General features: G+C 36.0%; 3 protein-coding genes across 4 annotated transcripts; 1 reads left to right on the top strand and 2 right to left on the bottom strand.

Moving 5' to 3' along the window:
• Window positions 1–3856: 3856 nt before the first annotated feature.
• Window positions 3857–9323, bottom strand: LOC145642368 (BTB/POZ and MATH domain-containing protein 3-like). 2 transcript variants are annotated; one of them, XM_081693523.1, is made up of 4 exons: window positions 8611–9320; window positions 7679–8027; window positions 6218–6488; window positions 3857–4462 (listed from the first exon to the last, which is right to left on the bottom strand). In XM_081693523.1, exons 1-4 carry the CDS (start codon window positions 9027–9029, stop codon window positions 4248–4250), a joined length of 1254 nt encoding a protein of 417 aa, XP_081549649.1. In that variant the 5' UTR covers window positions 9030–9320; the 3' UTR covers window positions 3857–4247. The 2 variants fall into 2 exon arrangements, with proteins under 2 accessions (XP_081549649.1, XP_081549650.1); XM_081693524.1 differs by having other exon boundaries at window positions 4330–4462; window positions 6180–6488; window positions 8611–9323.
• Window positions 9324–10221: 898 nt separating this feature from the next.
• LOC145642366 (putative methyltransferase PMT11) lies at window positions 10222–17505 on the top strand. Its single transcript, XM_081693520.1, has 9 exons — window positions 10222–11019; window positions 12362–12511; window positions 12717–12987; window positions 14104–14214; window positions 14626–14785; window positions 15432–15689; window positions 15822–15944; window positions 16248–16325; window positions 16843–17505. The coding sequence occupies exons 1-9, from the start codon at window positions 10348–10350 to the stop codon at window positions 17048–17050; spliced, it is 2031 nt and encodes a 676-aa protein (XP_081549646.1). The 5' UTR covers window positions 10222–10347; the 3' UTR covers window positions 17051–17505.
• A 56-nt stretch (window positions 17506–17561) lies between these two features.
• On the bottom strand, window positions 17562–25148 carry LOC145642367 (protein HESO1-like). Its single transcript, XM_081693521.1, has 9 exons — window positions 24746–25148; window positions 23249–23412; window positions 22728–22892; window positions 20456–20634; window positions 20275–20370; window positions 20003–20072; window positions 19057–19181; window positions 18637–18747; window positions 17562–18546 (listed from the first exon to the last, which is right to left on the bottom strand). The coding sequence occupies exons 2-9, from the start codon at window positions 23385–23387 to the stop codon at window positions 17980–17982; spliced, it is 1452 nt and encodes a 483-aa protein (XP_081549647.1). The 5' UTR covers window positions 23388–23412; window positions 24746–25148; the 3' UTR covers window positions 17562–17979.

Genomic DNA, 25148 nt, shown 5'->3' with positions numbered 1-25148 from the left:
AAACTTGGATGTACTACTAATAATGCAACATAATTTCAAAATAGCCAAATAAATGAACAAAACTCATCATTTGAACCCCAAAATTAGGCATCCTTTACGACCTCGATATTTTTTGTTAGCAGGTCTCATAACTTTTGTAATTGGTCTAATTTTGAGTATTATAAATTTTAGACAATTTTAGACATTTCTGAACCTTTAACACCTCGAGTGGTCAAATTAAATCATCCGCTTTGCATTTAAATCGTCAATTTAGTCATTTTCGTACACACCTTCTTTACTCTTATCTAAGTTAAAGGCACCAAATGCCAATATATGACAAACTACTGTCCATATATAGTTTTAAACAACATTATATGACCATAGGATGTATTCCCTGTAATGCTGAGATTATTTGACAACGGGTCACAAAACCTCCGAAATTAGTCCAAACGTATGGATTATTACCTTATTTTTAGGCTTTATATCACCAATTTGATTGGTCTTTATCCAACTCTTCTAACAACCTAAATGGGTCCCTTTAGCCCAACCTGAAAAGTTTGTAGTCACATTCACTAACTTATTTATGCATTCAATCATTTCCATGGATCATCATCAACCCACAAAAATATGGAATTAGTTAATTGAAATTGAGAGAGTGGGGACTAGAAAAAAAAAAAAAAAAAAGTGAACCACACCTTAAAGCTAAAGTCTGAAATTTGCACAGTTAGACCTCGAGAAACATGTAAATATATTGGGAGCCACTCATTATCAAGTGGTTACCTTTGGTAACAAAAGTAGAACCATTTAGCCACTTATTTTCACAACTTCCTGTTTTTCCGACGCGTTTGTGTCTTTCATACCGTTTAACCCTCAACTAAAAGGCCAACCATTAAAAGTACAGAGTAGTATTATTCTGATTCGTATTATTATTGAATGGAGTTGCAACAATAGCAAAGCACAATAATCTAAAAGAGATTCAGAGTTCCCAGTGTTCTCCTCCTTAGATTTGTAGCAAAGTATTATATGGGGATTAAATTTCATGGGGCTCATTTACAGGATTTTCCTTAGCTCCACATTTAGAATCGGCAAACTAAACATAAGTTTATCTAATCAGACCCCTCTCGATCATTCATACATTACCAATATCTTTAATTATGATCATAGAGTAAATTATTTGCAAACTCATGCATAAATTAATAAATATTACGACCAATATTAACATAATATAAGAAAAGTAAAATATTCGCTTTGTTGTATTCTCTATTTTGACCAACACATATGCTAACATAAAATTTTGATCAATAATATATCTAATTATCAATAAATTTAAGTTATAAAAAATTATATTCGGAAACTATATATTGAAACGAATTTTACAAGTAACCATACGATTAAGTGTAATTTTATGGATGAACTACAAACATTGATTAAAGTGATGTATGCCAACTCTCCAAATTTGAACTATTTTTACAAAAACCGAGAGAGTACTTTTTTAGATAATAAATTGACCCTAATCATTACATGAAGGGTTACCTAATTTTGCATTTTACGTACATGCTTGTACGAATAATTTCCTTAGGCCCATGCATACATGGTTTGGTAAAGAGATCATGTACGTGGCTCAAATATTTTGGTACAAGAATGTGTACGAACAATTTCAATAACTAACAGTACTATAGCCCCTTAAAACATAACGTGTTCATAAATTTTATCATTCGATTTCAAGGAAGCATTTCTTTGGCCCATATATAATTTGGTAAAGAGTTCTTGTGGTTCAAATAAGGGTTTCAATGATTGAAAGTTCTAACTAAATTTCAAGCAATGTAACATTATTTTTTGTGGTGAAATAACATAACATATAGTTTATGGCTCTCAATTCTCATATTTCATGTATGTCCATGTTTGGAACAGTTATTTTATCTTGTCCATTTATATACTGAAGAAATAAGCTAAGGTCCCATATAATTATTATTAATCATGCAATAATAATAAATTTCTTGTCTATTTTCTATGATGATGTAATTTTCTCATATAACATTGTTGTCATCAAATATGAATTATATGATATATGATTATGAATTGCCAAATTTCTGTTAAATTTGTGATGGAAACACCACGATAATGCAGGCATTAAGTGGCGACGTTTTGTACCTCTCTGTTTGATACTTCGTAATGAATTTTGTAGGTCATGTTGTGATGCTTACTATTGCATAAATTATTGTAGGACACAAATTATTGTGTGACTCATATTAAGATGGAGTAGGAGTTGTATAACTTGTGTGTTAGAGATAATGTGATGTATTCAATACCCAAAAATATTCAATAATAGAGGGTTCAAATATTAATTTATTTTCTTTTTTTAAAAAAATAGGTGGAAGGGAGAGATGAAGAATTGTGTTTTCGAACCAGAAATCTATTTGCAAAATATTTTATCAGGCAAGAACCCTTAGAGGAGAGGGGTCGGAGAATAAGAGAATTATTTCCACTCCAAAGCGCATTTGTTAAGGTATGAGTTGTAGTGTTGTACACACAACGTTACTACTAGAAACGCTTATGGAACCTACCAATCTAAATCTACTATATAGCTTAGTACAAGTATGTAGCCGTATGTTGTATAAGTGCATGTAATACGTACTGATTGTGTGTACTTTTGTTGATGTATGTTGCACAGACAACTGTAGTTAAACTTGAAATATTCAATCCAAATTTCAAAATATTAAAAATAATTAAATATATATATATAAAATAAACCTAGTTGGTACTAACTGGATCAAAGAAGATTAGAAATGGTCCAAACCGTCCAATCTAAAGGTTGCCGATATACAACATTCAAATTTTGGAAAGAAGATCAAACTCAATATTTATAGGCAATAATGCACAAGTTTGATGAGTATTACCTCAATATCACATTAAAAAAGCTTAAACAAAAGACTAAGTACATGATTGTCCTAGAAAATCAAATGAATACTACGTAAGACTTATATTTCCCACACACAAATGTACACTTCTTCTCTCGCTCCAAATGTTACGTGCATGTGTGTGTTCGAGAAGGTAACAAAACATAAAATTTGCATGAAATGGTACAACACATGTAGCACCTAAGAGCTAGGTAGAGATATATGGTACACCACCCATTCTTTGTGACAAAACTTCATGCATTTTGAGCCTTTTACACATTCGTTCATGCATGGTTATAGAGACCAATAAACCACTTTATTATATATAATAATTATCAATAAGCTGACTAATGATAATTTAAATTGTGATCATTTCATAAACAAAAGAGAGAAAGGGGGAAAAAAATTAAGGCGGTAAGCTGAAATTGAGAAGAGAACATGGAAAGCAAAAGGCAGAAGAATAATGGGGTAAAGAACTACTTCTTCCAAATGCCACTTCACTACCCAAGGTACACCAAAGATGACTACCAACACATGCCTGAAACAACTCTTGATCGGCTTTTTGCTGAGTATGGACTCTCCGTGAAAGGCGATGTCGCTTTTAAGAGAGAGTTTGCAATGGGCACCTTCCTTTGGTCTAACTATGGCGAAAGCAAGAAATACAACTAGCTAGGTAGCTTTGGCAAAATGTGTTGCATCATTGTGTGTATTCCATAATCTCCATGGAAAGACATCAAAAAGGTTTTTTTTTTTTTTTTTTTTTTTTTGGTTCATCTGTATTTACTTATATAAACATGGCGGAATATAATAGGTTATGGTTCAACTTCCTTGCCAATGCTGGTTCTTTTCAATTAACATGTTGCCATTGCTACAAGTACTTGAACATTTACATTCATCAAGTCACTGGCAAAAAAGGGTTAGTCGAGTCATCGTTGATATGTTCCATTGATAACATTAGTAAGAACAACAAAAAGAGGAGATGATAATAGTAAAAATATTTGACAGAACCAAAAGTATTCATATATGGTAAACAGAGAAGCTGCGAGCAATATTTTCTCATCTATGCTTCATCAAGTCAACAGTCAGAAACCGTCATCTTTGCTATCTACAACAAAAATATAAAACATTATCCTACTTTTACCCAAGGAACAAAAAAAAAAAAAAAAAAAAAAAACTGCAACAAAATAAAATAAAAAAGAAGAAACATCTATACTGAAACCAGGGCACTGGGTAAATTAGTGACCCCATGCATTAACATGACATCATCCAAGTTAACCTGCTATTAACACCACCTTAATTTTCATTGCTATAGATGGTAAGGAAAGCACTAAAAGTTACTAAAATATGTGCCCTATTACGACAGGGTTTGTACTACAGGCGTCTCCTGAAACGTCTGCCATTCACTGATTCTGCAGGAATTCCTCTATCTGCAGCAGCTAGATCTAGCGCGAACACGCTGCTGATGCTCCTTTTCTTGCTCAAGGGCAAACCAGTATCATCCACGTAGGCGACGGTCTGCAACAGTTCTGAAAGCAGTGAAGGACAGCTCTCCTCCAGATACCTGAACCCTTCTGAATGCATCACCGCTGAAAAAAGACAAAATATATAAACAGCATGTTTGAAAATAATACTAGGGCCTTTAAAAAGAAAGAAACAGTAGGAACACAACTTAAGGCTCTGTACCACTCTCCTTATTTTTAATAATTTTAGGTCTTAACTATTCAAATCATATTAGTTTGGGGCAGTAGGCTTAGGGCTAACCACTTCACAACTCCATTCTCCACACCTTATTTTCACTTACTTCAGATAACTGCGGCTTCTATGCAAAAAAAAATTCTTAATGAAAAAGTCTATTGAACCCTAAATGATCACCAAGTTCCCCACCACACCTTATCTTCTTCCAGCAGAGCTCCATCTCCAACCATTATAACAAACCTAAATGATTTCACAGTTCTATATTCCCACAAATAAGCAACCTCTAAATCAAAATATCCATGGAACCTTAAATAATCACCCCCAGCCCCTGCCCTGTCATCCCCTCTCATCTGTCAGCTGAGCACCATCTCCAAATAATATAACAACCAATATGAGCAAAACTTCAAAAAGTAGCACTTGGTCTCTTTGAAGCAGCATTCCTCAATTTGAACTGATCCAGGCAAGTATAATGACAAAGAAATGAGAACCACATTCAGAGAGCACTGCACAAAGCTTAGATATATTATCAAAACCATCATGACAAAAGGTGTTTTACCATAGTTTCCAGCTTGGCTTGTTCAGTTCAAAATAATCAGAAGACTAGGGGGCACCTTCCCAAGCCAGGAAGCTCCCAGTATTAAATATGGGCTGCTAAGTTACAAACAAGAGCTACTTCACTAGCTCAATTCTCCTTTCTTTGAGGAGGGGGGGGGGGGGGGGGGGGGGGGGGGGATGTACTATAAACTCTTCACTGAATGAGCATATTCAGCCACCAAACCCCTCTGACCACAATTCCACCAGGCATTCGAACTCATAAATCAATACAACCCCTGACTTTAGAGGGGTTGATAACATCAATTCCCAGGCTCCAGCACTACAATATCAAATAAAAGAAGTAAAAAAGAAAAATAAAGAACTACGCCGTTGGAAGACTTGTAGGAGAACCAGTTAAACAGCTTCAGGGGCCAGCTGAGAAGAATACAAGGTCATTTCAATCCAACAATGGAGAATTCACACATTAATAGCATGGTCCTAATATCTAGCATCACTTATACACATAACTCTTCACCACTAATGGCAACCATATCCTAGTTTGAATGCCACTCAATCATAATGTGCCAACCAGCCAACCACCATCCTTATCTTCTATTTTTCACATCCTCCAACATGACATCTCCCCTGCCGTTGGATTTGGCATTTCAAAATATCTACCCAGTTACATCAACTCAGAATTGATAAAATTATATCAACCTTTGTAGAACTTGTTTACTGATCCAAGAGAAACCTAACATCTGGATGAATATACTGCCAACAGCCTATTATACTTCTATTGTACTCTCAAGGAACAGGAACTCTAGCTAGTAAAAAAAAACCTGGAACCGTGATTGTTTACCTGTACAGGATCCCAGGGCAATTCACAACCACACTATATAAACCCAATGGAAATCCAAAAATCCAACCTCTCTAGTGCAATTCAGTTTCCTTTACAGGATGTATTACAGTAAACCATCACCGAATATTAACGTTGAAAATCTTCACTCAGATCTGTTTGTTCACTTTGGTGCAAACCATTGAATAAATAATTAAAGCAATCTAAAAAGATTTAACCTGACACAAGATCATCAGATTCTACAGGGTAGACGCACCATTCAAATTTGCTGCAGCAAATTTTAAACAGGCTCTCTTCAGCTGCACACATCTGTGCTGCTCCGCCAGCGATAGAGTTGTAGTCACTGTTTCAACAGTAATTTCATCAGATAATTTGTGTTCACATAACATTTTCAATCTGTCTAGACCAAAACGATCAGCAGCAGCCAACAAATGTTGCACCATGATGGCAAACGAGCAAGATGAATTTGAGCCCATTATATCAAAAACATCAGGAAGGCAGTCAGAGTATATGTACATAAGCATGGCCTGCAAAACAGATGACGAATCAAGTTAAAGAGAGTTAAATGGACCAGTTTCAAGATGGCACAGCCCTGGGAAAAAAAATTATGTGCACAATAAACACAAAATAAGAATAATTGACATTTCAAAATAAAACAAAAAAAAAGGGATATCTTAGCTCAGTCATCCATGGCATTTTCCCCCTACCAATTCAAGTCCATATTAATCATTTCCTTTCTATATGAGGCTACAAATAATTCAATTAAAAAAACACATGAATAACTACACATACAATCCTGATAACAGAGGCTCAATTCCACATCCACCAAAAGCAAATTCCTAAGAACATCATTATCAGCACTAATTTCTTCTATTTCATACTCTCCATATCCATTCCATGATATTAAAATTCAACAAAACCACATTATGTTTCTAAAGCCGAAAAGCATAGTAATACTGGGAACACACGCGCCGCGCGCACACACACGCACACACACATTGTACTGACATAAGTCAAAATTGACACTTCATCATCACCATTGACCTACTTAGGCAACAATGTGGCGCAACATAGCTACTACCAAACAGCCCCCAGATGAGGAATATAGTAAGGCCTTCCTGTGTAGTAAATACAGAGTAATAATCTTAGTATCTTACCTTACTTTTGCAAGTTCTAAAAATACTTGAAGGAAAACTAAAGTAGGCAGATTAAGCACTGAAGCTGCCGATCACATATTCCCTCATTTTGTTTTAAATGGAAATAAATCTGAATGACTGTTAACAACTATACAATTTAGATTTAAATGTGAGCCATACTTAACAAGATAAAAAGAAGTGAAAGTAAAAGTAAGAGTCAGGCTACCCAAAAATTGAGTGTGAAGAAAAGTTGAACTTGTGCAAAATGTACATTGGCTTGTGTTTTAGTAAAGATATGCAAATCCCACATAAGTACTTAATGTTCAAATTTTATAAACAAATTTTGATTACACATCGAGTCCATATCAAGTTCGATACCTATACTACTAAGCTGACAAAAAAACATTCCACACACGCATTAATTTAATGCTAAAGAGCAAGATACGATTCGGCAACCAACATGATAGAAACAAAAATGCACTAACTTTTGCACGCGGCAATAAAGAAAACAAAAGGGCTTATACAGTACACGTGCTTTTACTTTTTTGAAACATTGAAATGAAAATGATACACAAACATACCTTAAATATAGAAGGCTCAACATCTTCCACCTCCACTGTATCCATCTTTGGGTTCCCAACAAGTCCAAAAAACTGAGCTCTAAACACAGGAGAACGAGCAGCAAGCACCAATTTATGGGCATTGAATTTCTCATCCCCAACTTTGAAAACAATGTCACACCCAATTTCATTATCGAGTAAATCCTTAAAAGAACTACCCATATCAGATGGGGGCATGTTTATGCTATACTGTTTGGGTCTCTCCATCCGGCTTCTAACAACTCCAACAGTGCACTCCAATATCAGGCAATCTTCCAGCAAAAACTCAGACTGCTCTAAGGCAGCTCTCCTGAAGAAACGCTTGTACCCCCTGAAAATTGTGAAAATCCCACGACTGGTCAGGCAAGAAAACATGCCTCTGAACTGAGAGAAGGTATAAGCAGGACCCTATCATCAAGGTTCGAAATATTACAACCACAGGATTATTTGTTCATTTCCTAACTTTTGTAATCAAATTCAAAACAAACCCCACTCATCAAGCCACACATACAGATAATAAAACAATGCACCTACCAATCATCTTGAAGTGCAATAAGCTGTACATTAAACCAAAATTGAATTTATATATTGTTACTTGTTATGTCCATATTACTGCACCATACTTCCAAACATTATCTAATTCTCTACTCTAAATATTCAAAATTTTAGTGTAATGGGGCAACTAAGCAACTACTTGCAAAATTTCAGACCAACATTGTTTTGCCAAATATCAATCTTTCACAATCTTGACATCCAAGAACCAAAATTTCAGATTATACAACATTTTCTTCAATTTCCCACATCAATAGTAAACAATTTCCAAATTTGCAAAACTCGAAACACTAACAGAACAACTAAACCAAGAAAAGCCCAAAAACTAAAAAAATATAGCTAAGAATCAAGAGCAAACATACCACATACTCCCTTTATACTTCAAGGTATAAGGCCCGCCTTCGAGAGCACGATGAAAATGACTATGAACCTTGTGTTTCTTATTCCCACTTTGATCCTGCAATGTCAATTCAAACAACGCCCTAACATCCGTCCCTTCACTCGCTAACGCTATAAAAACCGAAACATAGGTTGAGCTATCTTCTGGGTTTTTCCCATCTGGGTAGAAATAAATCGCCCAATCATACCCACCAACCGTAAAAATGTCGCTCGAAACGTATTTTCCAGCACCCATGCCTTTGGCAAGAGAATACCCCTTGATTTCGAAACGATGGGAGCCATTAACGGTTTCAATTACCGACTTAGAGGAAGAGAGATCGGAGCTTTCCGTTCGTTTAAGGTCTGTAGGAGTAGTAACTTCGCCGGCATCAAAATTAACCATAATTTCATGGAAATTCTAGGGTTTCGATGGTAAAACCCTTTGATCAAACCCTAGCATACGAAATTGGGGAAAAGGGGGGAAAACAATTAAGGGTTTCTAGGGTTTAAGGAAGAAGATTGAATTGAAATCGTTGAATTGAGGAGAAATTAGGTGATCGACGGTGAATCGGATGAGAGAGAGGGAGAATTTGGGGGTTTTTGAAAAAGGTTGGAAAATGTGAATATATAACGAAAAAAGTAATCTAGAAAATACGAAAATTGTATTGTGAAAAATGTTGTTGTATTTATAGAAGAGAGAGGGGGCAGATGAGAATGAGATGAGATGATCCTGTGGGATTTATATACTACTCGTATTTGCATCCGCGTTGGTGTGGTGGGCACGATCCGTCGAACAATTATCTAATGGCTGTCCAAGTTCACATTATACATTTGGCAATGATGTACACGAGATTTGTAATTTGATTTTGTATTTTGTATCATTTCTTACCAATTAAGTATTAAATTAATTGACCTTCATTATTTATTTGTCTTTTGATTTGATTAATGTAATTATGATAGGAGTATTAAAGACAATGTTACTCCCTCCGTCTCTAAAACTTCGACCATTTTGAGTTGATTTTGCAGTTATTAAGAAACTTAAATAAAAAGAAATAAAAATCATATTAAAAAGATAAATTTACATGAGGTTTGTAAAAAAATAGAGAGATAAAGTATTAAATGAAAAAAAAAATAAAAAATTACATGGGTCGATCATTTTAATGCAAATGAGTCGATCATTTTGAAACTAAAATTAGGCCAAAATGGTCAAAATGTTGGGGACAAAGGGAGTATATATAATCTTTAGGGCTATATATAAGCATTAATTTAGGAAATCACGACAAAAATACACTGATTTACGTGTATTTTTGTCGTGAATTTCTAATTTATATAGTTTTTAGTTTTCAGGTTGAGCAATTTATTTTGAGTGAGGGTTATAAACGAAATTATTTTTTAAGAAGAATGCCCATTGTAGAAGGGATATGAGAGGGACATCCCTTTTACAATATACTCCGTATTTAGTGAGATTCGACCTCCGAACCTCTGGTCTCAAGACTAAAAGTCAGAAAACTAGCCAAATACTCTAGCACCTCAGTACTCCGCTTAGATTTCAGCGGTGCTTTTAAAAACACCACGTGCACGTGCCAGCATCATCTCTCCCAACTCCCAAGTCCCTCATTTTCTCTCTCCTCTTTGTTTATTAACTCTCCCACACTCTATTTGCCGTATAAATCAGATATAGAGTAGATCACACTCTTCTCTCCATCTCCAAACCTTTAACCATGAAAGGACCTCTTAACAATGGCGGCGACCTTCTCAAATCTCCATTATGCGTCAAGATCTCTGCTCTCTTCTTCATCTCCATCGCTTTCTTCTACATCGGTAAGCACTACTCTGATGTCGGCTACAATCAGCTTCTCTTCTTCTCTTCCACTTCTTCGTCTTCTCCTTCTGTTTCTCTCTCTCCTAATTTCAACAAATCGTTCGATGTTGTTTCCCTAATTAACTCGTCTTCTCCGTCTCCTTCCGCCGATTCGACGACGGTTCGCGGCGGTTCTGAGTCTCCGCCATTGTTGTTGCCTCCGCCGCCGCCGCCGGCGGAGGAGCCGGTGAAGAGGTTCGGGATCGTTGATGAGAATGGGACAATGACGGAGGATTTTGAGATCGGAGAGTATGATCCGAGTGTGGTTGAGAGTTGGGGGAATTCTAGTGATTCTGAGGTTGTGAAATCGGAAACTAGGGTTAGAGTTTCCAAGTTTCCGATTTGTAATGATAAACTGAAAGAATATATACCTTGTATGGATAATGAAGAGGCGATTAAACGATTGGTTTCGACGGAGAAAGGTGAGAAGTTTGAGCGGCATTGTCCGGAGAAAGGTAAGGAGTTGAATTGTTTGATTCCGGCGCCGAAGAATTACAAGATTCCGATCCCTTGGCCGAGAAGCCGTGATGAGGTTCGGTTTTTATCTCATTCAAATTCCGAAGATTTGCTTTTTTGATTAGTATTAAATTTATGTAGATTGCTGTTGTTAATTTGATTAGTCTACATTGCAATTTTGTTTGATGATATGCTTTAGGAATATCTAATTGCAGACTTGTGTTATTATGTCTTGGAATTTTAGTTGCAATTGATACAACTAGAAAACAGATTACAACGAATCATGTTTACGCGATATATCTTCTAAAGAATGCTGCGTCAGCTATTTGGTTCAAGTTTAGGATTAGGAAAAACATATTTGCAGCTTGTGTTTAGTCTGACTGAGTGAATAGAGATCGTCGGACTCGTTGGGAAGAACCAAACAAAGGTGATTAGACAGAAGAGTATGTTGTTATAAACTTCTATTTCTGAGCAGATATGATATGAGTACTTTTTTGGGGTGAATTAGGGTAGAAGACTAGAAGTGGTGGCATTCTCTACTGGAGGAAGGAAGAATGACGAGGGGATAATTGGATTAATTAGGTCATCTCAAGTGAGAATGGATTTTAGAAATTAAAAACCATGAAGGAAGGCTTATGATTAAAAGAGCTAGGAATTGTATTCTTTATGGATTCTGACATTATACCATGACTTACGACCAGTGTAGGCCTGTAGGGTGTGTTTGGGATACGATGGATTCAATCTTGTTGAAATATAGAATGCAATACTTAAACCTTACCTCTTTAGCTCATAGGGAGTCTCATGGCCCTGCTGAAAATAAAGCTCTGGCTCTTTCTCGCTGAAAATTACAACCCTCTTTTAGGGCCGTCCAATTGCTAATTGCTCTTGACCAATCAAGATAGTTTCTCAAGTAATATCTACCTTGATATTGACTTCATTAGCTTGAAGGGGTCTTGTGAAGAATTTTCTTAGGTTGCATTTGGTGTTGGTATCTAGGAATGCATAGAAATCATCAAGATTCAATTCCTTCAACACCTCTCATCTTATGTTAACTGATCTAATGATGGGTTGAATAAATAATCTATTTAGGAGAATACAAATAATAGATGGATACAGTAATTTTTTTTATTGAATATAACTAAGCCCTAAAGACTGTTAAAATGGAGTAACATATATAATCCGAAACTCCTAACTTTGATAGACTCTTGGTGTATCTGTTCATGGAGAAGGTACATTAGCGAAATAAATGTTTTCTAAGCACACTATGGACTTATTGTTTCCCGTCCATTCATCAAGTTTTATTTAGCGAGTCATTGATGCTTAATGGCTTGTTAATAAGCTCATAGGTACTTTTCTTCTTTTCTCTGAAACTTTAGGAGTTCTGATGTCTTATAATGAAGTCGTGCGTTACAATGCAGGTGTGGTATTTTAATGTTCCTCATACACGTCTTGTCGAAGATAAAGGCGGTCAAAACTGGATGATTAGAGATAAGGACAAATTTAAGTTTCCTGGAGGTGGAACACAATTTATACATGGTGCTGATCAATACTTGGATCAGATTTCTCAGGTGCTTTACTAGTCAGTTTTTGACATCCATTTGATGTAGTACAGTAGTGCTTTATTTAAACTAAAATTTAAAATTTCTCAGGTGCTTTACTTGTCAGTTTTTGACATCCATTTGATGTAGTACAGTAGTGCTTTATTTAAACTAAAATTTTAAAATAAAATAAAAATTCTGTCTTTTTGGTCTGATTCGGACTATGTACATGTAGATGATCCCTGAAATTACATTTGGCCAACATACCCGTGTTGTACTGGATGTTGGATGCGGTGTTGCAAGCTTTGGTGCTTACCTAATGTCACGAAATGTGACCACTTTATCAATTGCTCCTAAGGATGTCCACGAGAATCAAATTCAGTTTGCACTTGAGCGAGGAGTACCAGCAATGGTGGCTGCCTTTACTACTCGTCGCCTACCATATCCAAGTCAAGCTTATGATATGATACATTGCTCAAGATGCAGAATCAATTGGACTCGTGATGGTAATCTCTTTCCTCTCAGTACCTGGTTGACAGTTTTATGATCCATTACAAATACATTGCTTATGATTAGTTTTGCTGATTATCTGTCAAGCACACTAAGCCTTTAGTGACATGTTTTACACTGCTTGTATACAGTTTCATGGAATTCTTATAGGTGGTGCCATTCCCTAGTACCATTATGTGTAATGTCTCTGTGGCTACTTAGCCGTCAATGTGCAGCTTTTGTGAATCGTGTTAACTATTTTTCAAAAAATGCGACCTGCTTAGAATTTAAATGTGTCTGGCCCGGAACTTACCTGACCAACCTGTTTGGCAGGCCCACTGGGAAGTGTTTATATATGATTAGTTACGCAGTGCTGCAGCTGGTGCAATTGTGCAGATAGTATTGTGTTTCAATTGATTGTTTGGAAGAAGGCTTCAGGAAATTTCTAAGAATTGTCAATATGTAGTGGTTTTCTGGAAAGAAAATCTTTAATTGGATATATTTATGCTACTTGTATTTGAAATATTATGCATTCCTGATCAAAATATTAGACTGTGATTTTAAATAACTATTTACTACATCCCTTTTATATTTCCCCGTCACCCTCTTATTACTTGGAAATGTTGCCAACTTTTAGGGACAAACTAAAATGGAAAATGGATCAGTATTCTAGGCTAGTATTTTGAATGCATGACTACAATCACAAATATGCTGCAATCTTTATGTATATGTAATGTGTCAGCATGTTTGTGTGGGAGGTAGTCTTGTATGAAAGCATGATGGTATGCATTTCAGAAAATTTATATGCAACTATGGCTTATGACTCTTGTTGCAAAAGATTTTCCGTATGCAAGGACTTGCTTGAAGGCATGATGACATCATAGACCATTGAAGTGCTATTTTGGGTTATGGAGTATGACTCTTGTTGCAAAAGGTTTTCCAGGTTTGGATCCTCTTGGATGTTGAAATGCATTCTTTAACACAATGCTAATTGTTAGGAGAGGAGAAATGCGTGAACACTTTTGCATGGAAGTTGATAATTTAGTTTTACGTGAAACTGTTTCATGTAACATTTGATACTTTTGAATTTTGTCTCTAATTAGCCTGATTTTCTGTCAATGTGTGTGTTACAGATGGAATTCTTCTAATTGAAGTCAATAGGTTGTTGCGGGCTGGAGGCTACTTTGCATGGGCAGCACAACCGGTTTATAAGCATGAACCGATTTTAGAAGAACAATGGAAAGGTATAAGGCCTAAGGACCTAGAAATCCTTGTCTCTACAACGGTTCGAAATTTGCTGTTGTTGGTAAATAATTCATTGTATTCCGATGTCAGTGAGGCTTTCTATCAGTTAGATGGCACGAGGGTTTTATCTGATACAAATTAATACCAATCTCATCCAAAATAGTTTGTCTGACAGATGGAACTTTGTGTCTTATATCTATAGCAGTAATTTAGAATTGTACTCCTGAAAGTAGGAATCTGATATGACTGACAAAGTGGTCAAAATAATCATCATTATATATAACCTTTTTGTTAAATAATGCATGAGCAGCTTGCCTTTTAAATACACCTTATGTTTGCATTTTTACTATAGGAATGAGTCCCTTATTTCCATGAACTGAAGCCATTTTTTCCTTTTCCCCTTTCTCCAGAAATGGTTAACCTTACTACTCGTCTTTGCTGGGAGCTGGTGAAGAAGGAAGGATATATTGCAATATGGCAAAAGCCCTTGAACAACAGTTGCTATCTGAGCCGTGAAGTTGGAACTCTCCCTCCTCTCTGTGACAAAGATGATGATCCAGATAATGTTTGGTATGTACGGTTTAAATGGGATTTTGGTTTGATAATTTAGATAACGTTTGGTTCACTATTTCTAATGTGCAAATATAAGAGTTGTGGTTATTGTGGCATCTATACTGGCTCAACTGATGCTTTAGCCCCATCTCTAGGTCTTCTGTCAAATTCGTCAAAATGATGTACAAGAAATTTGTGGTTGACATCTGCAATATGTTTTGCATCTTGATTAAATGAATGAATGTTACCCCCTAGGCTACCTAGGCTATGAGACTTTACTTTATTCTTGAATCAGACTTTTTTGGCATGTTGCTTAGTCTATGATCAACAGGACAATTGGAGGGGCTCTCCAAGAATATTTTTACAAGTGAAACTCTTGATATCCTCGATATTGCCTGAAATGGGGTATATTGAGGAGCTCTTACAAAGACTCAGTGGTTTGAAGACAATTGTTATTTGTTCATTTGTCAAAATATTCTTGATGGTTAGATTGTTGTTTAGTTTTATTAGTATTCTGTGTCTGCATAACTTGCCAAATAAAAGTTGTATTATCTCTGTAGCCTTTTTTTTTTTTTTTTTTTTTTTTTTTTTTTTTTTTTTGTATCCTCCTCATATGGTATCCCCTGTAACCACTATTTGACAATGGTTCTTGTGATCATACTAGGTATGTAAATCTACAGCCATGCATCACTCGTCTTCCAGAGAATGGTTATGGTGGAAATGTAACTAACTGGCCTGAAAGATTGCACACCCCACCTGATAGACTGCAGAGTATCCAAATTGATGCCTACATATCTAGGAAAGAGCTCTTCAAGGCTGAATCAAAATATTGGAATGAAATTATAGGAAGCTATGTTCGTGCTTGGCATTGGAAGAGTTTGAAATTTAGAAATGTTTTGGACATGAGGGCCGGCTATGGAGGGTATCATCTCTCTCTCTCTCTCTCTCTCTAGGAACCCTAATCAACCTTTTGCTCTTTTTGATCTTAGATTGTAGCAATTTGATTCATATTGCATTTTCCTCTAATTTTTTCTCTTTTCTATGATTCTGGCAGATTTGCAGCTGCATTGATTGATTTTGGTATAGATTGCTGGGTTATGAATGTGATTCCTGTCAGTGGACCAAATACGTTGCCTGTTATCAATGACCGTGGACTGATTGGAGTCATGCATGACTGGTATGTATTATCGTTGCCGTTTGTATGTTATTGGTCCTAAAACTTCTAATGGGTATCTTAGTGCCAATGGCAATTTTGCTCCTTGTGGTACAAAAATAGAGTATGTTCTGGCCCTATTTCTGCGATTTTATGATTGTAATTTGCCATGTATAGATTTTCAGCTAGGAATAAATGGTTGCATTTTCTTAATTACATCCCCTTTTTATGAGGGGCAAAAGACTGTAGCACTGGTTATTAGCATTACTGGATCTGACATATCAGTGATGATACTGATACATAATGACTTGCATGATTCTTCTGCAGGTGTGAACCCTTTGACACATATCCAAGAACTTATGATCTACTACATGCCTCTGGTCTCTTTGCCATTGAACGGAAAAGGTATGCCCCATTTCCATCAGTTATTGGTCATTTGCTCAACTAGTACTGTAATTTGCTGTCGGCAATGAAACATATGCCCCAAATTCCTTTGCTTTCTAAGGCTCCTTACCTTTACAGCTCGTTTGGTACATGGACATAGATGAAAATGAATTTCGGCATATATTTTTCATTGTCCTGTGGTATAGTGTCCCTAGTGCCGAGTACCAAGTATGCATCTGTATTAATTGTTTTCTTATCAACAGTAATCACCCCAAGTAGTTGCATATCAATTACCCATCATATGATACCACTTATTCAATTTATGATATTGTGCCAAGCGAGCTGTTAAGATTCTTTAGACTTTCCAGCATGCAAGTAATTATTTTTCCTATGCAAGCAAATTGTTTCACCTCTTGCTTCTTTTTGTCTGATGGCTGTTAATATTCCCTTCTCAGCAGTTTTTGAGATCAATGCTTGTGTAGTTTATGTAGCTATGAGTTTGTCTGGTTTTCTCAGCCAATTGTTTGTTAAATGTCAGATGCAACGTTTCGAGCATCATGCTTGAGATGGATCGTATTCTAAGGCCTGGTGGTCGTGTATATATTCGTGACACTATCTCTGTTGTCCAAGAACTTCAAGAAATTGCTAAGGCAATGGGATGGCGAGCAGCTATCCATGACACGTCTGAAGGACCTCATGCTAGCTATAAGGTCTTGGCATGTGATAAGCAGCTGTTGCGCAGATAGCCAGCTGTGTAGGATGTTTAAATTATCACTAGTAAATTTTGTCTGTAAAAGGAAAAATTTGATAGCTCTGTTAATTGTCATGCTTGTCTATGAGACCCAATGAGGGGTTGCTGCGGGCTGTTGAGGAATTATACTGGGAGACTGCTGACAAATGATCAGAAATAGAGATAAAAGAGGCAAAGGATTCATTGTATTAGCTAGTGTATATGAGTTAATTTATATAGGGATGTTCTTTGTAATTGGTGAGGGAATGATTACACTCAGAAGCCCAAAGGGTGACAGGCCAGGCGTTATCGTGTAACTATGGATAACCTGTACCTCAATTTAAATTCTTCTAATCATGTATTTATTTTTAGCATTGAGTATTAGAAATACCTTGTATAAATATTCGCGAGCCACTACTTTATGCCTGAAATGAATTCGATACTATTAATTTTATTCTTGCCATTTGTCTACTTGTGTTATGGTCTATTTTATCTAACATTAATAATACATGGATGCTATTGTTATTAAACCAATGGCTTTACAAGTACTTCAACATTGATACATACTGTAAAATTTGGGGAAATTAAAATGGTTTTCACAATAACAATTTTAGGCAAAAATACTTTGTATATTCAAAATTTCCAACACTAAGATTTCACGAGTACAAAATAAAAGTTTCTGAACCTTAACACTGCCACACTGATATATTCCAATTACTGTTATTGGGAATTTTTCCAAATAACACTGGTATGTTTGACCCCTCTCTATGAACTATTATTGGGAAGATTTCCCAAAAGTTGATATTCCATCAGTTCACTGTAGTTCCGTATGAACACTAGTCATTCCTAATTGCAATAAATGAGATTCTTCACTGTGGAATGCAAATTTGATGATGCCATTGATAGCCTGATAAACCAAATCAAACTGAAGAGTGTTCCGACTTGCTAACTATCAGATTGTTTAGGCCGCCAAATTTGCTGGGTTTGCCGTTGAGTTACCTTAGCAGGTTGCTGCGTAGCCACATTATTTACTTGGCCAGGCGGTGGTGTGTGTGGTTGAGCAAGTCCTTCAGATGGCATAGCAGCTTCTCTGACCACTCTTTTAGGCTGACTTCGAGGGCTATTCCTTGGAAACCGTTGGATGTTTGCAGATGCTTGTCCTTGAAATACTTGATTAGATTTTTGTGGAGCCATTTTGTTGGGGTGACTCAGTTGCCTTGTCCTCTGAAATGGATGCTGAAACTGCAGGGATGAGTTGCTGCTACTGCTATAGCGTGTATTCTGATTCGTCCTTGGATAAGTCCTACCGTTGGCCATTGGACTTGCAAATGCCGCTCCAGGGAAGAAATGGGAAATTTCATACCTTACTAAACTGGGGATAAGAGTATTTCGAGTCTGATTCGGAGCAATAACCCTGTGGTAGGTGTTTGTGAACGCTTCACCTATTCTTGTCAGCTGAGTGTTGGTAACAGCTCTTGCAGTATTCTCGGGTTGCTCAAAAGGATCTTCAATCTGTGATCAGAAATAAGGACAATAAATTTAAGCCCCTCTTGATTGAGCTGAACAAGAAGAAAGAGAAAAGGGAAATAACAGAGAGCATACAAAAATGGCAAATGTTTTGGGAAGCCATCTTGTAGTTGTATTTATGTCTTCCCAATGGCCTGTGTATGTAGAAATGCCTAGCTCTGTTGCCCTCGTACTAATGTCAGAAAACTGCACACCAATGCCAGATAATCATATATCAACGAAAAAACATACCAAAGTTTTTCTCATTAACCTCAAATGAAACATACCAATGGCTTCAATTAAAAATCAAGATCATAGAACAGATGCAAGTCTAAATTTCAAGTTTGTGTATGCTTCTCCCAAGGCCTGATACAGAAATGACTAACAAGAACTGCTCAAAACAGAGCAAAAAGGGATTGCCTCCCTTAGAAATCCAAATTATGTAGGTATGAATAAATCAGTGAATCTTCCAACAGGTCCAAAGAAGCAGAGGCACAAATAAGTGACATATCATACCTTTGCCAGAAAAGAGGTAAATAGCTCAGATAAACTGCTGCGGTTAATTCTTCTCTCTTTTCTAAATTTGGAAATATTACTTAAAGATATTTCTTCAATACGCCTTTCTACATCAGCCTTTATTCCTGCAGAAAGATAAATACATGCCCTCAGGGACTTATAGAAAAAATTATGGGTGAATGTATATTCCAGGACAAACTTAAAATGGAACATTACTAATTGAGCTATGGTTTTAAAAAGGACACTAGTACGTTTAAAAAATCTAGAGAGAAAGAGATAGCTAAAAAAATTGTTCTTTGTACCCTTTTCGTTTATAGGGAGAAGACAACAGGGTTATGCAAATAGGTTCAAAACATATCACAAAAACCATAAACCCCTAACAAACTAAGTCGCCCCCCATCCGAAAAATCATCACCCATTTTAGAGTATCTCAAAAAACAAAATTACAATTTCTGTGTATCACTATAAGTCTACAAGGGTCATACGGAAACCACTTGATCATCATTGCAAAGATAAGGTTGTTTAACCTATCCAAGACAACAGCCGTAGAAGGTACTGGAATTTGGTCTTCACGCTGTTGACTTTATACTTAGAAAAGACACAGAATTCTTATTAACATCCGGAAATATAAAACAACCATCAAGCCATAGATACTTGAGAAATAACTCAATAGTCTATACATCAACATGACAGTGATTTCATTAAGTCCATTCTGCTCCCTTCTTTTCTTCACTTAAAAAAGTATGTCTACTAAAAAAGAAGTGAAAGGGTCTCGATACTCTATATCATAGTTTGCTTTTGTTTCCAAGAAAACCAATAACTACGTAGCAAGGGAGGGAAATCAGTTTTCTAAGATGATAGTATGACTGGAAAACTTTCAAGGTGCTGGAAGGGGTTCGGGTGAGGGTTTCAATAATTAAAATACCAGACAGACACTATTTAGCACCTATAAGTTCATCTGCCATGTTTCCAGGGTACAGGTCTTTGAGTGGAGGCAAAATTGCTGGAAGACAAGTCTGCACAAAAAGGGCACAACAATAAATTACAAGGTCTGCTGAATACTGTAATGCCCATATATGATAGTTAATTACTAGACAAGACAGTCAAACACAGTAATATAAAGTCATGCATGAAGTAATTGTCATTGTGCATAAAAGATATGAAGGTTAAAACCTCAAGACCAAAGACCTATTCATGCAATTTAATAAAACAGCATACCTGAAAATGGAAGATAACAAGTAAGGACAGTGAATATGAGTTAAAAGTCCCAGTTTTTGGACTATTGATATCGTTTGCTTTTGCCCACTCCTTGACCTACAAGAAAAGGTCTTATGCCTGTAACTAAGGTTCTTTCCTTGAATAAAACAGCTATCAAGTAGTTAACTTTTAACAACCATACCAGTAAAACCATATTCCTGAAACGCTGATCTATAAGACTGATCCATAACAAAAATTTAGATTTCATCTTCCCTGACATGTTATTAATTGAAATATCACAAGAGATGTTCTGATATTTGCTTTCAAGTTTCAGAATAGGAACTCTGGCATGAGATACAGACTGCAATCTTTTAAAGCTGCCTGCAAAACAACATTTCCTATAAGAAAAAAGGTGGTAAAAAAAACAAGCAGCTTACACTGACAATATTCTCACATATTCTATATTACTAAGATACACAATAGGCAGTACTCAGCTACTCACAGCCTAACCTGCCATGGCATAAAAAGTCAAGAGCCAAAGTCACAAGTTCTCTATATCAATCTCATACGTGTTGACTACATTTCTTCAGGTTCTAGATATCAATCTCATACATGTTGATTATATTTTTTCAGGTTACTCAAATGGGCAAATTTGCCCAAACACCTGGCGGCTGGTGTAAATTCAGCGTAAGATAATTTTTAAGAGGAGAGCCAATTATCACTTTTTGTACAGTACACTATGAGATTTTCTGATTTTGTATAGCATGTTCATGATCATCTATCAATGGCCAACTTTCAGACAAACTTAATTTTCCCCATAGGACAGGGTTGCTTGCCTTAAGGCTACATCACATAGGTTTTTTTTTTTTGTTTTTTTTTTAAACCAGGCTTCATCACACAGATCAGAGTTAGTTTGACAACAGAAACCCAATATGATCCCAATTCCCAAGTGATGCCAAGGTCAGAATATTATAAAACCCATCGCCAAACAGCCAAAAATACGAGTAGCATTTATATATTAGCACTTAGTAAAGCAACAACCAAAAATCCTTCCCAAATGGAACTCATAGCTAACTATCACAGAAAACAAAAAACAGTCCACGTGTAAGCATTATATATGTCAGCACGTAGCATAACAATTGTCAAAATTATAATGCTAGCAATTAGCTTATTTTTCATAAATAAAATGTTGGCCGTGAAATATGAGTTCAATATTAAGACCATCCCAAAGATCCAAACTCATCAGACAATTTACTTGTCCACAAACTTTGCACAAGGCTAATATGAAGTAATATTCATTTCACATCTCAAAGAAACACTCTATTCCCCTGAACAATCCTATATCGTCAATTACGGAGTACTAAACAGCAAACTCATATAATTAAAGTAACTAACAAGCCTCTTCCTTTTATCATGAGTAACATATACTCTGGACAACAAGCCTCGAGTTTTAATTTAACAGATGCGTTGTCTTTTAAGAGATCTTGGCAACGCTTCCATCACATAATGAATAATTAGGTGTTCTTGCATTGACTTAATTTTTCTCATTTGAACTCAAAACTACAACAATCAATCAATCAATCAATCAATCAAAGCCTTAATCCCAAAAGTGGGGTCGGCTAACATGAACCAAATTTGATTATTCCGTGTAGTCATCAACATAAATCTTTCTCCTCCATCCCTTACGATCCAAAACTTCATCCTCACGTAAATCCATGCACTTCATATCCTTCCTCACTCCTTCCAACCAAGTCATCTTTGGTCTCCCTCTTCCTCGTTTAATCCCTCCATGGTCCCACTCTTCCACTCTTCGCACCGGTGCACCCTCGGGTCTCCGTCTTACATGTCCAAACCAACGCAGACGATTTTCCCTTAATTTATCTACAATGCCCGCCACACCTACTTTCTTGCGAATAACCTCAAAACTACAACATAGTTTCAAATCTATTTCCTTTTAGTGACAGGCTGTTGATTCCATTGTTAGTTATTGACTAAGGCTATGTTTAGTTCACTTTATTTAAGGACTTGTTACTTATTTCATATCAAACCAAAAAACAAAATTCAAAAGATCAAATTAGGAAAAAGAAAAAAAGTTCAGATCTACTTTATCATTTTGTGGGCGATTATTCTTGCTAAATATCTTTTATTCCATGATTTTTTTTTAAAAAAAAAAAGAAAAAACATATTTAAAAAATACACATTAATACAGATCTAATAAGACCCTATTTGATAAAAGAAAAGTTCTTATAGATTAGCGTACATATAAAGTCAGATTTAGTCAAATCAAGCGATCACATCAGAAAAAAAAGAAAAAATAAGGTGAACTAAACATAACCTAAGTTTCTACAGATTGCCCACTATGCAACTATTGCATCCAATAATTAGAGAGATACGTATGCCTATATGCAGATGTTCACTATCAGCGACAAAGACATGAAGATGAAGATGATCAAGTATGATTTACAGAAAATAACCTGCCCTCCGTAATGCTTTAAGTACATCCCCTAATAAAGCCTGCTTGTGCTTCCTGGCAGCAACTGCAATGTATAATCCATTGGATAGCTCAATTGATATATCTAGATCTCCCCAACGAGAAAATAGCTGAGACACAAAAGACCCAAATGGTTCCACAGTAGCACCTAAAAGCAGGAATTCAGCCCAAATCAGTAAAACTAAAAAAAAAATGCATATGTACTTAAGAATGATAAAGAACAACTCATGCGAAAATGATTTAAAGATTATTGTCAACCACTATTTTCTGACTTCTGAGCAGCTCATTCAAAAACCTAATCGCCCAAACAAAACCAGAAAACTTTACCATTGTTACAGCACAAGGATCTTAAAGTCCAAAAAGGCAAGCAAGGATCATGAAATAAGGCGAGTACAGAAGAAAGGGGAAGGCAGAACAATTCCGAGCATAAGAAAACATTGTGTTAGCTACACAGATAAGTATAGAAGCAGAATGGATACAACCCTTCTACATTCCAAGACTTACCTCTCAAACTTTCAATTGTGCTGATAGCAACCCGTAACTCCTCAATTATCTGCATTCTTGTTTCCAAATCCTCTCGCAAGGGGTTGATGACATGAAGGATCTCATTGAAAGTAAGCTCCAACATACTTTGTGAGCCCATTTCAAAGGACTAAAAGCTACTGAAACTATAGGTGATACATAAGGCTATTTAGAAATTCAAGCATTATAACCTTTAAGCATGTCAAACATGAGAATATAATCATTGCAATCTCATTACAAGCAACACATAATTGTAGCCTGCTTCCATTATCAAATCTCCCGATTCCAAATGCATTCAATAATTACAAAATCCAATCAAGCAAATCAAATTTCAAATAGCATTTTCTCTCCCAAGGACACAATATTAGTGGATGAATATATTTCATTTCAGATAAAGTCAAAAGCTAATCATCTTCAGCAGTTGAATGTCTTGATTTGATACTAGTGAGAGACCCCAACCATATAGGACCTAAAAGCACGCAAAGCTGCTAGACTGATCTAGATGAAAAGAGGATGATACCAGATTACCAGGTGACAGCTGAGCTTCGAATACTTCACTACAAAAAGACACAGGAATGGTTGAACACCATCAAACTTGTGGATAGAAAGCACCCTAATGCACTAAGTACACTTGACTTCAGTACCATATGACACACAATGATGACACAAATATGATATGTAGAATATCCAAGCCCGCCAACTGGCTCAGGAATCCATAACTCTGCATTATGGATAATTCCACCTAAGATCAATGTATCAAACAGAACAACACTATTAACTTTCACAATAAATTGTAGAGAGAAAACTATTGAGAGTGCCAATAAGGTCTTGGTTCATGATTAAGACTAAGGTTTGGAGCCATATGTAGGTCTCGCAATCAGATTCCCCCAACCCCCTCTCCCCTATTTATGTTCTCTCTAACCTTGCTTTTGCATCTCCTATGAACTAAATAGAAGTGTTTACTTTTCATTTATCCTCGAGAAAATATCTAGTACTCATTTTTCAAAATAAAAATGTAGGACTTTATACGGAGTAAAATTATGATTCTGCTTTCTCAAACAGCAACAATTCCCATCTCATACCCTAAAACGAGGCAATACATTCAAGTAATTTGAAGTCAACTTTAACCCATATAAAAAGATTTATAACAAAAACCAATAAAATAAAATAACAAAAAAACGATTCCAAACTATGGGTAGTTTCTAAATTGAGTCGAAATTGCATAAATTTGGACAATCAATCAAACAAAGAAGTTGGCAGCAATCAGAAAAACCCAGAATTGATTAGTTGGAAACACTGTTCAACTAAGCAATAAGAACATAATTTAAAATCCCGCAATAATAAAAATCAAAAATTGAATCAAAATGGGTACATCCAAATTGAGAAATTCACACAAACAATTCATCGAACACTTAATGGGCAATAGCAAAATTGCATGCATCGAAGTTTCAATCAAAACCCAGAAGTTAAAAAACTTACAGAGAGATTTTGTTAGGGTTAGATTGATCGTAGTAGCGCCATTGAGAGTGGGTCACTGCGTCTCTTTCTCTCTCCTCCTCCCTGAAAGTGTGAACTCTGAACACACTACGAGTAGTACACCCAAAAAAAATGGGACTTGTATATACCAGTAATTTTAAAGGAAAATTAAAGTTTTTTTTTATGTGGGGCGGGAAAAAGATGATAAATTTTGCTTCTTTTTTCTCAGGTTAAGTAAAGTGATTACTCAACTCTTAAGAAATGTTCAACAGATTGTGAGGAGAAAGAGAGGGGAAATCAGTGTGATTTTTTTTTTTACTTTGACCTAAACAGATGAAGTATTTGTGTATTGGCACTTTGGAAAACAAAAGTTTTGGATGGTAACCCAAAAATTTGCACCTACAAT

The sequence above is a fragment of the Chenopodium album genome, chromosome 8 (assembly GCF_948465745.1).
Source record: "Chenopodium album chromosome 8, dcCheAlbu1.1, whole genome shotgun sequence".
Lineage (NCBI taxonomy): Eukaryota > Viridiplantae > Streptophyta > Magnoliopsida > Caryophyllales > Amaranthaceae > Chenopodium > Chenopodium album.
The sequence above is the reverse complement of the archived record's forward strand: the minus strand, read 5'-3'. Positions and strand labels throughout refer to the sequence as shown.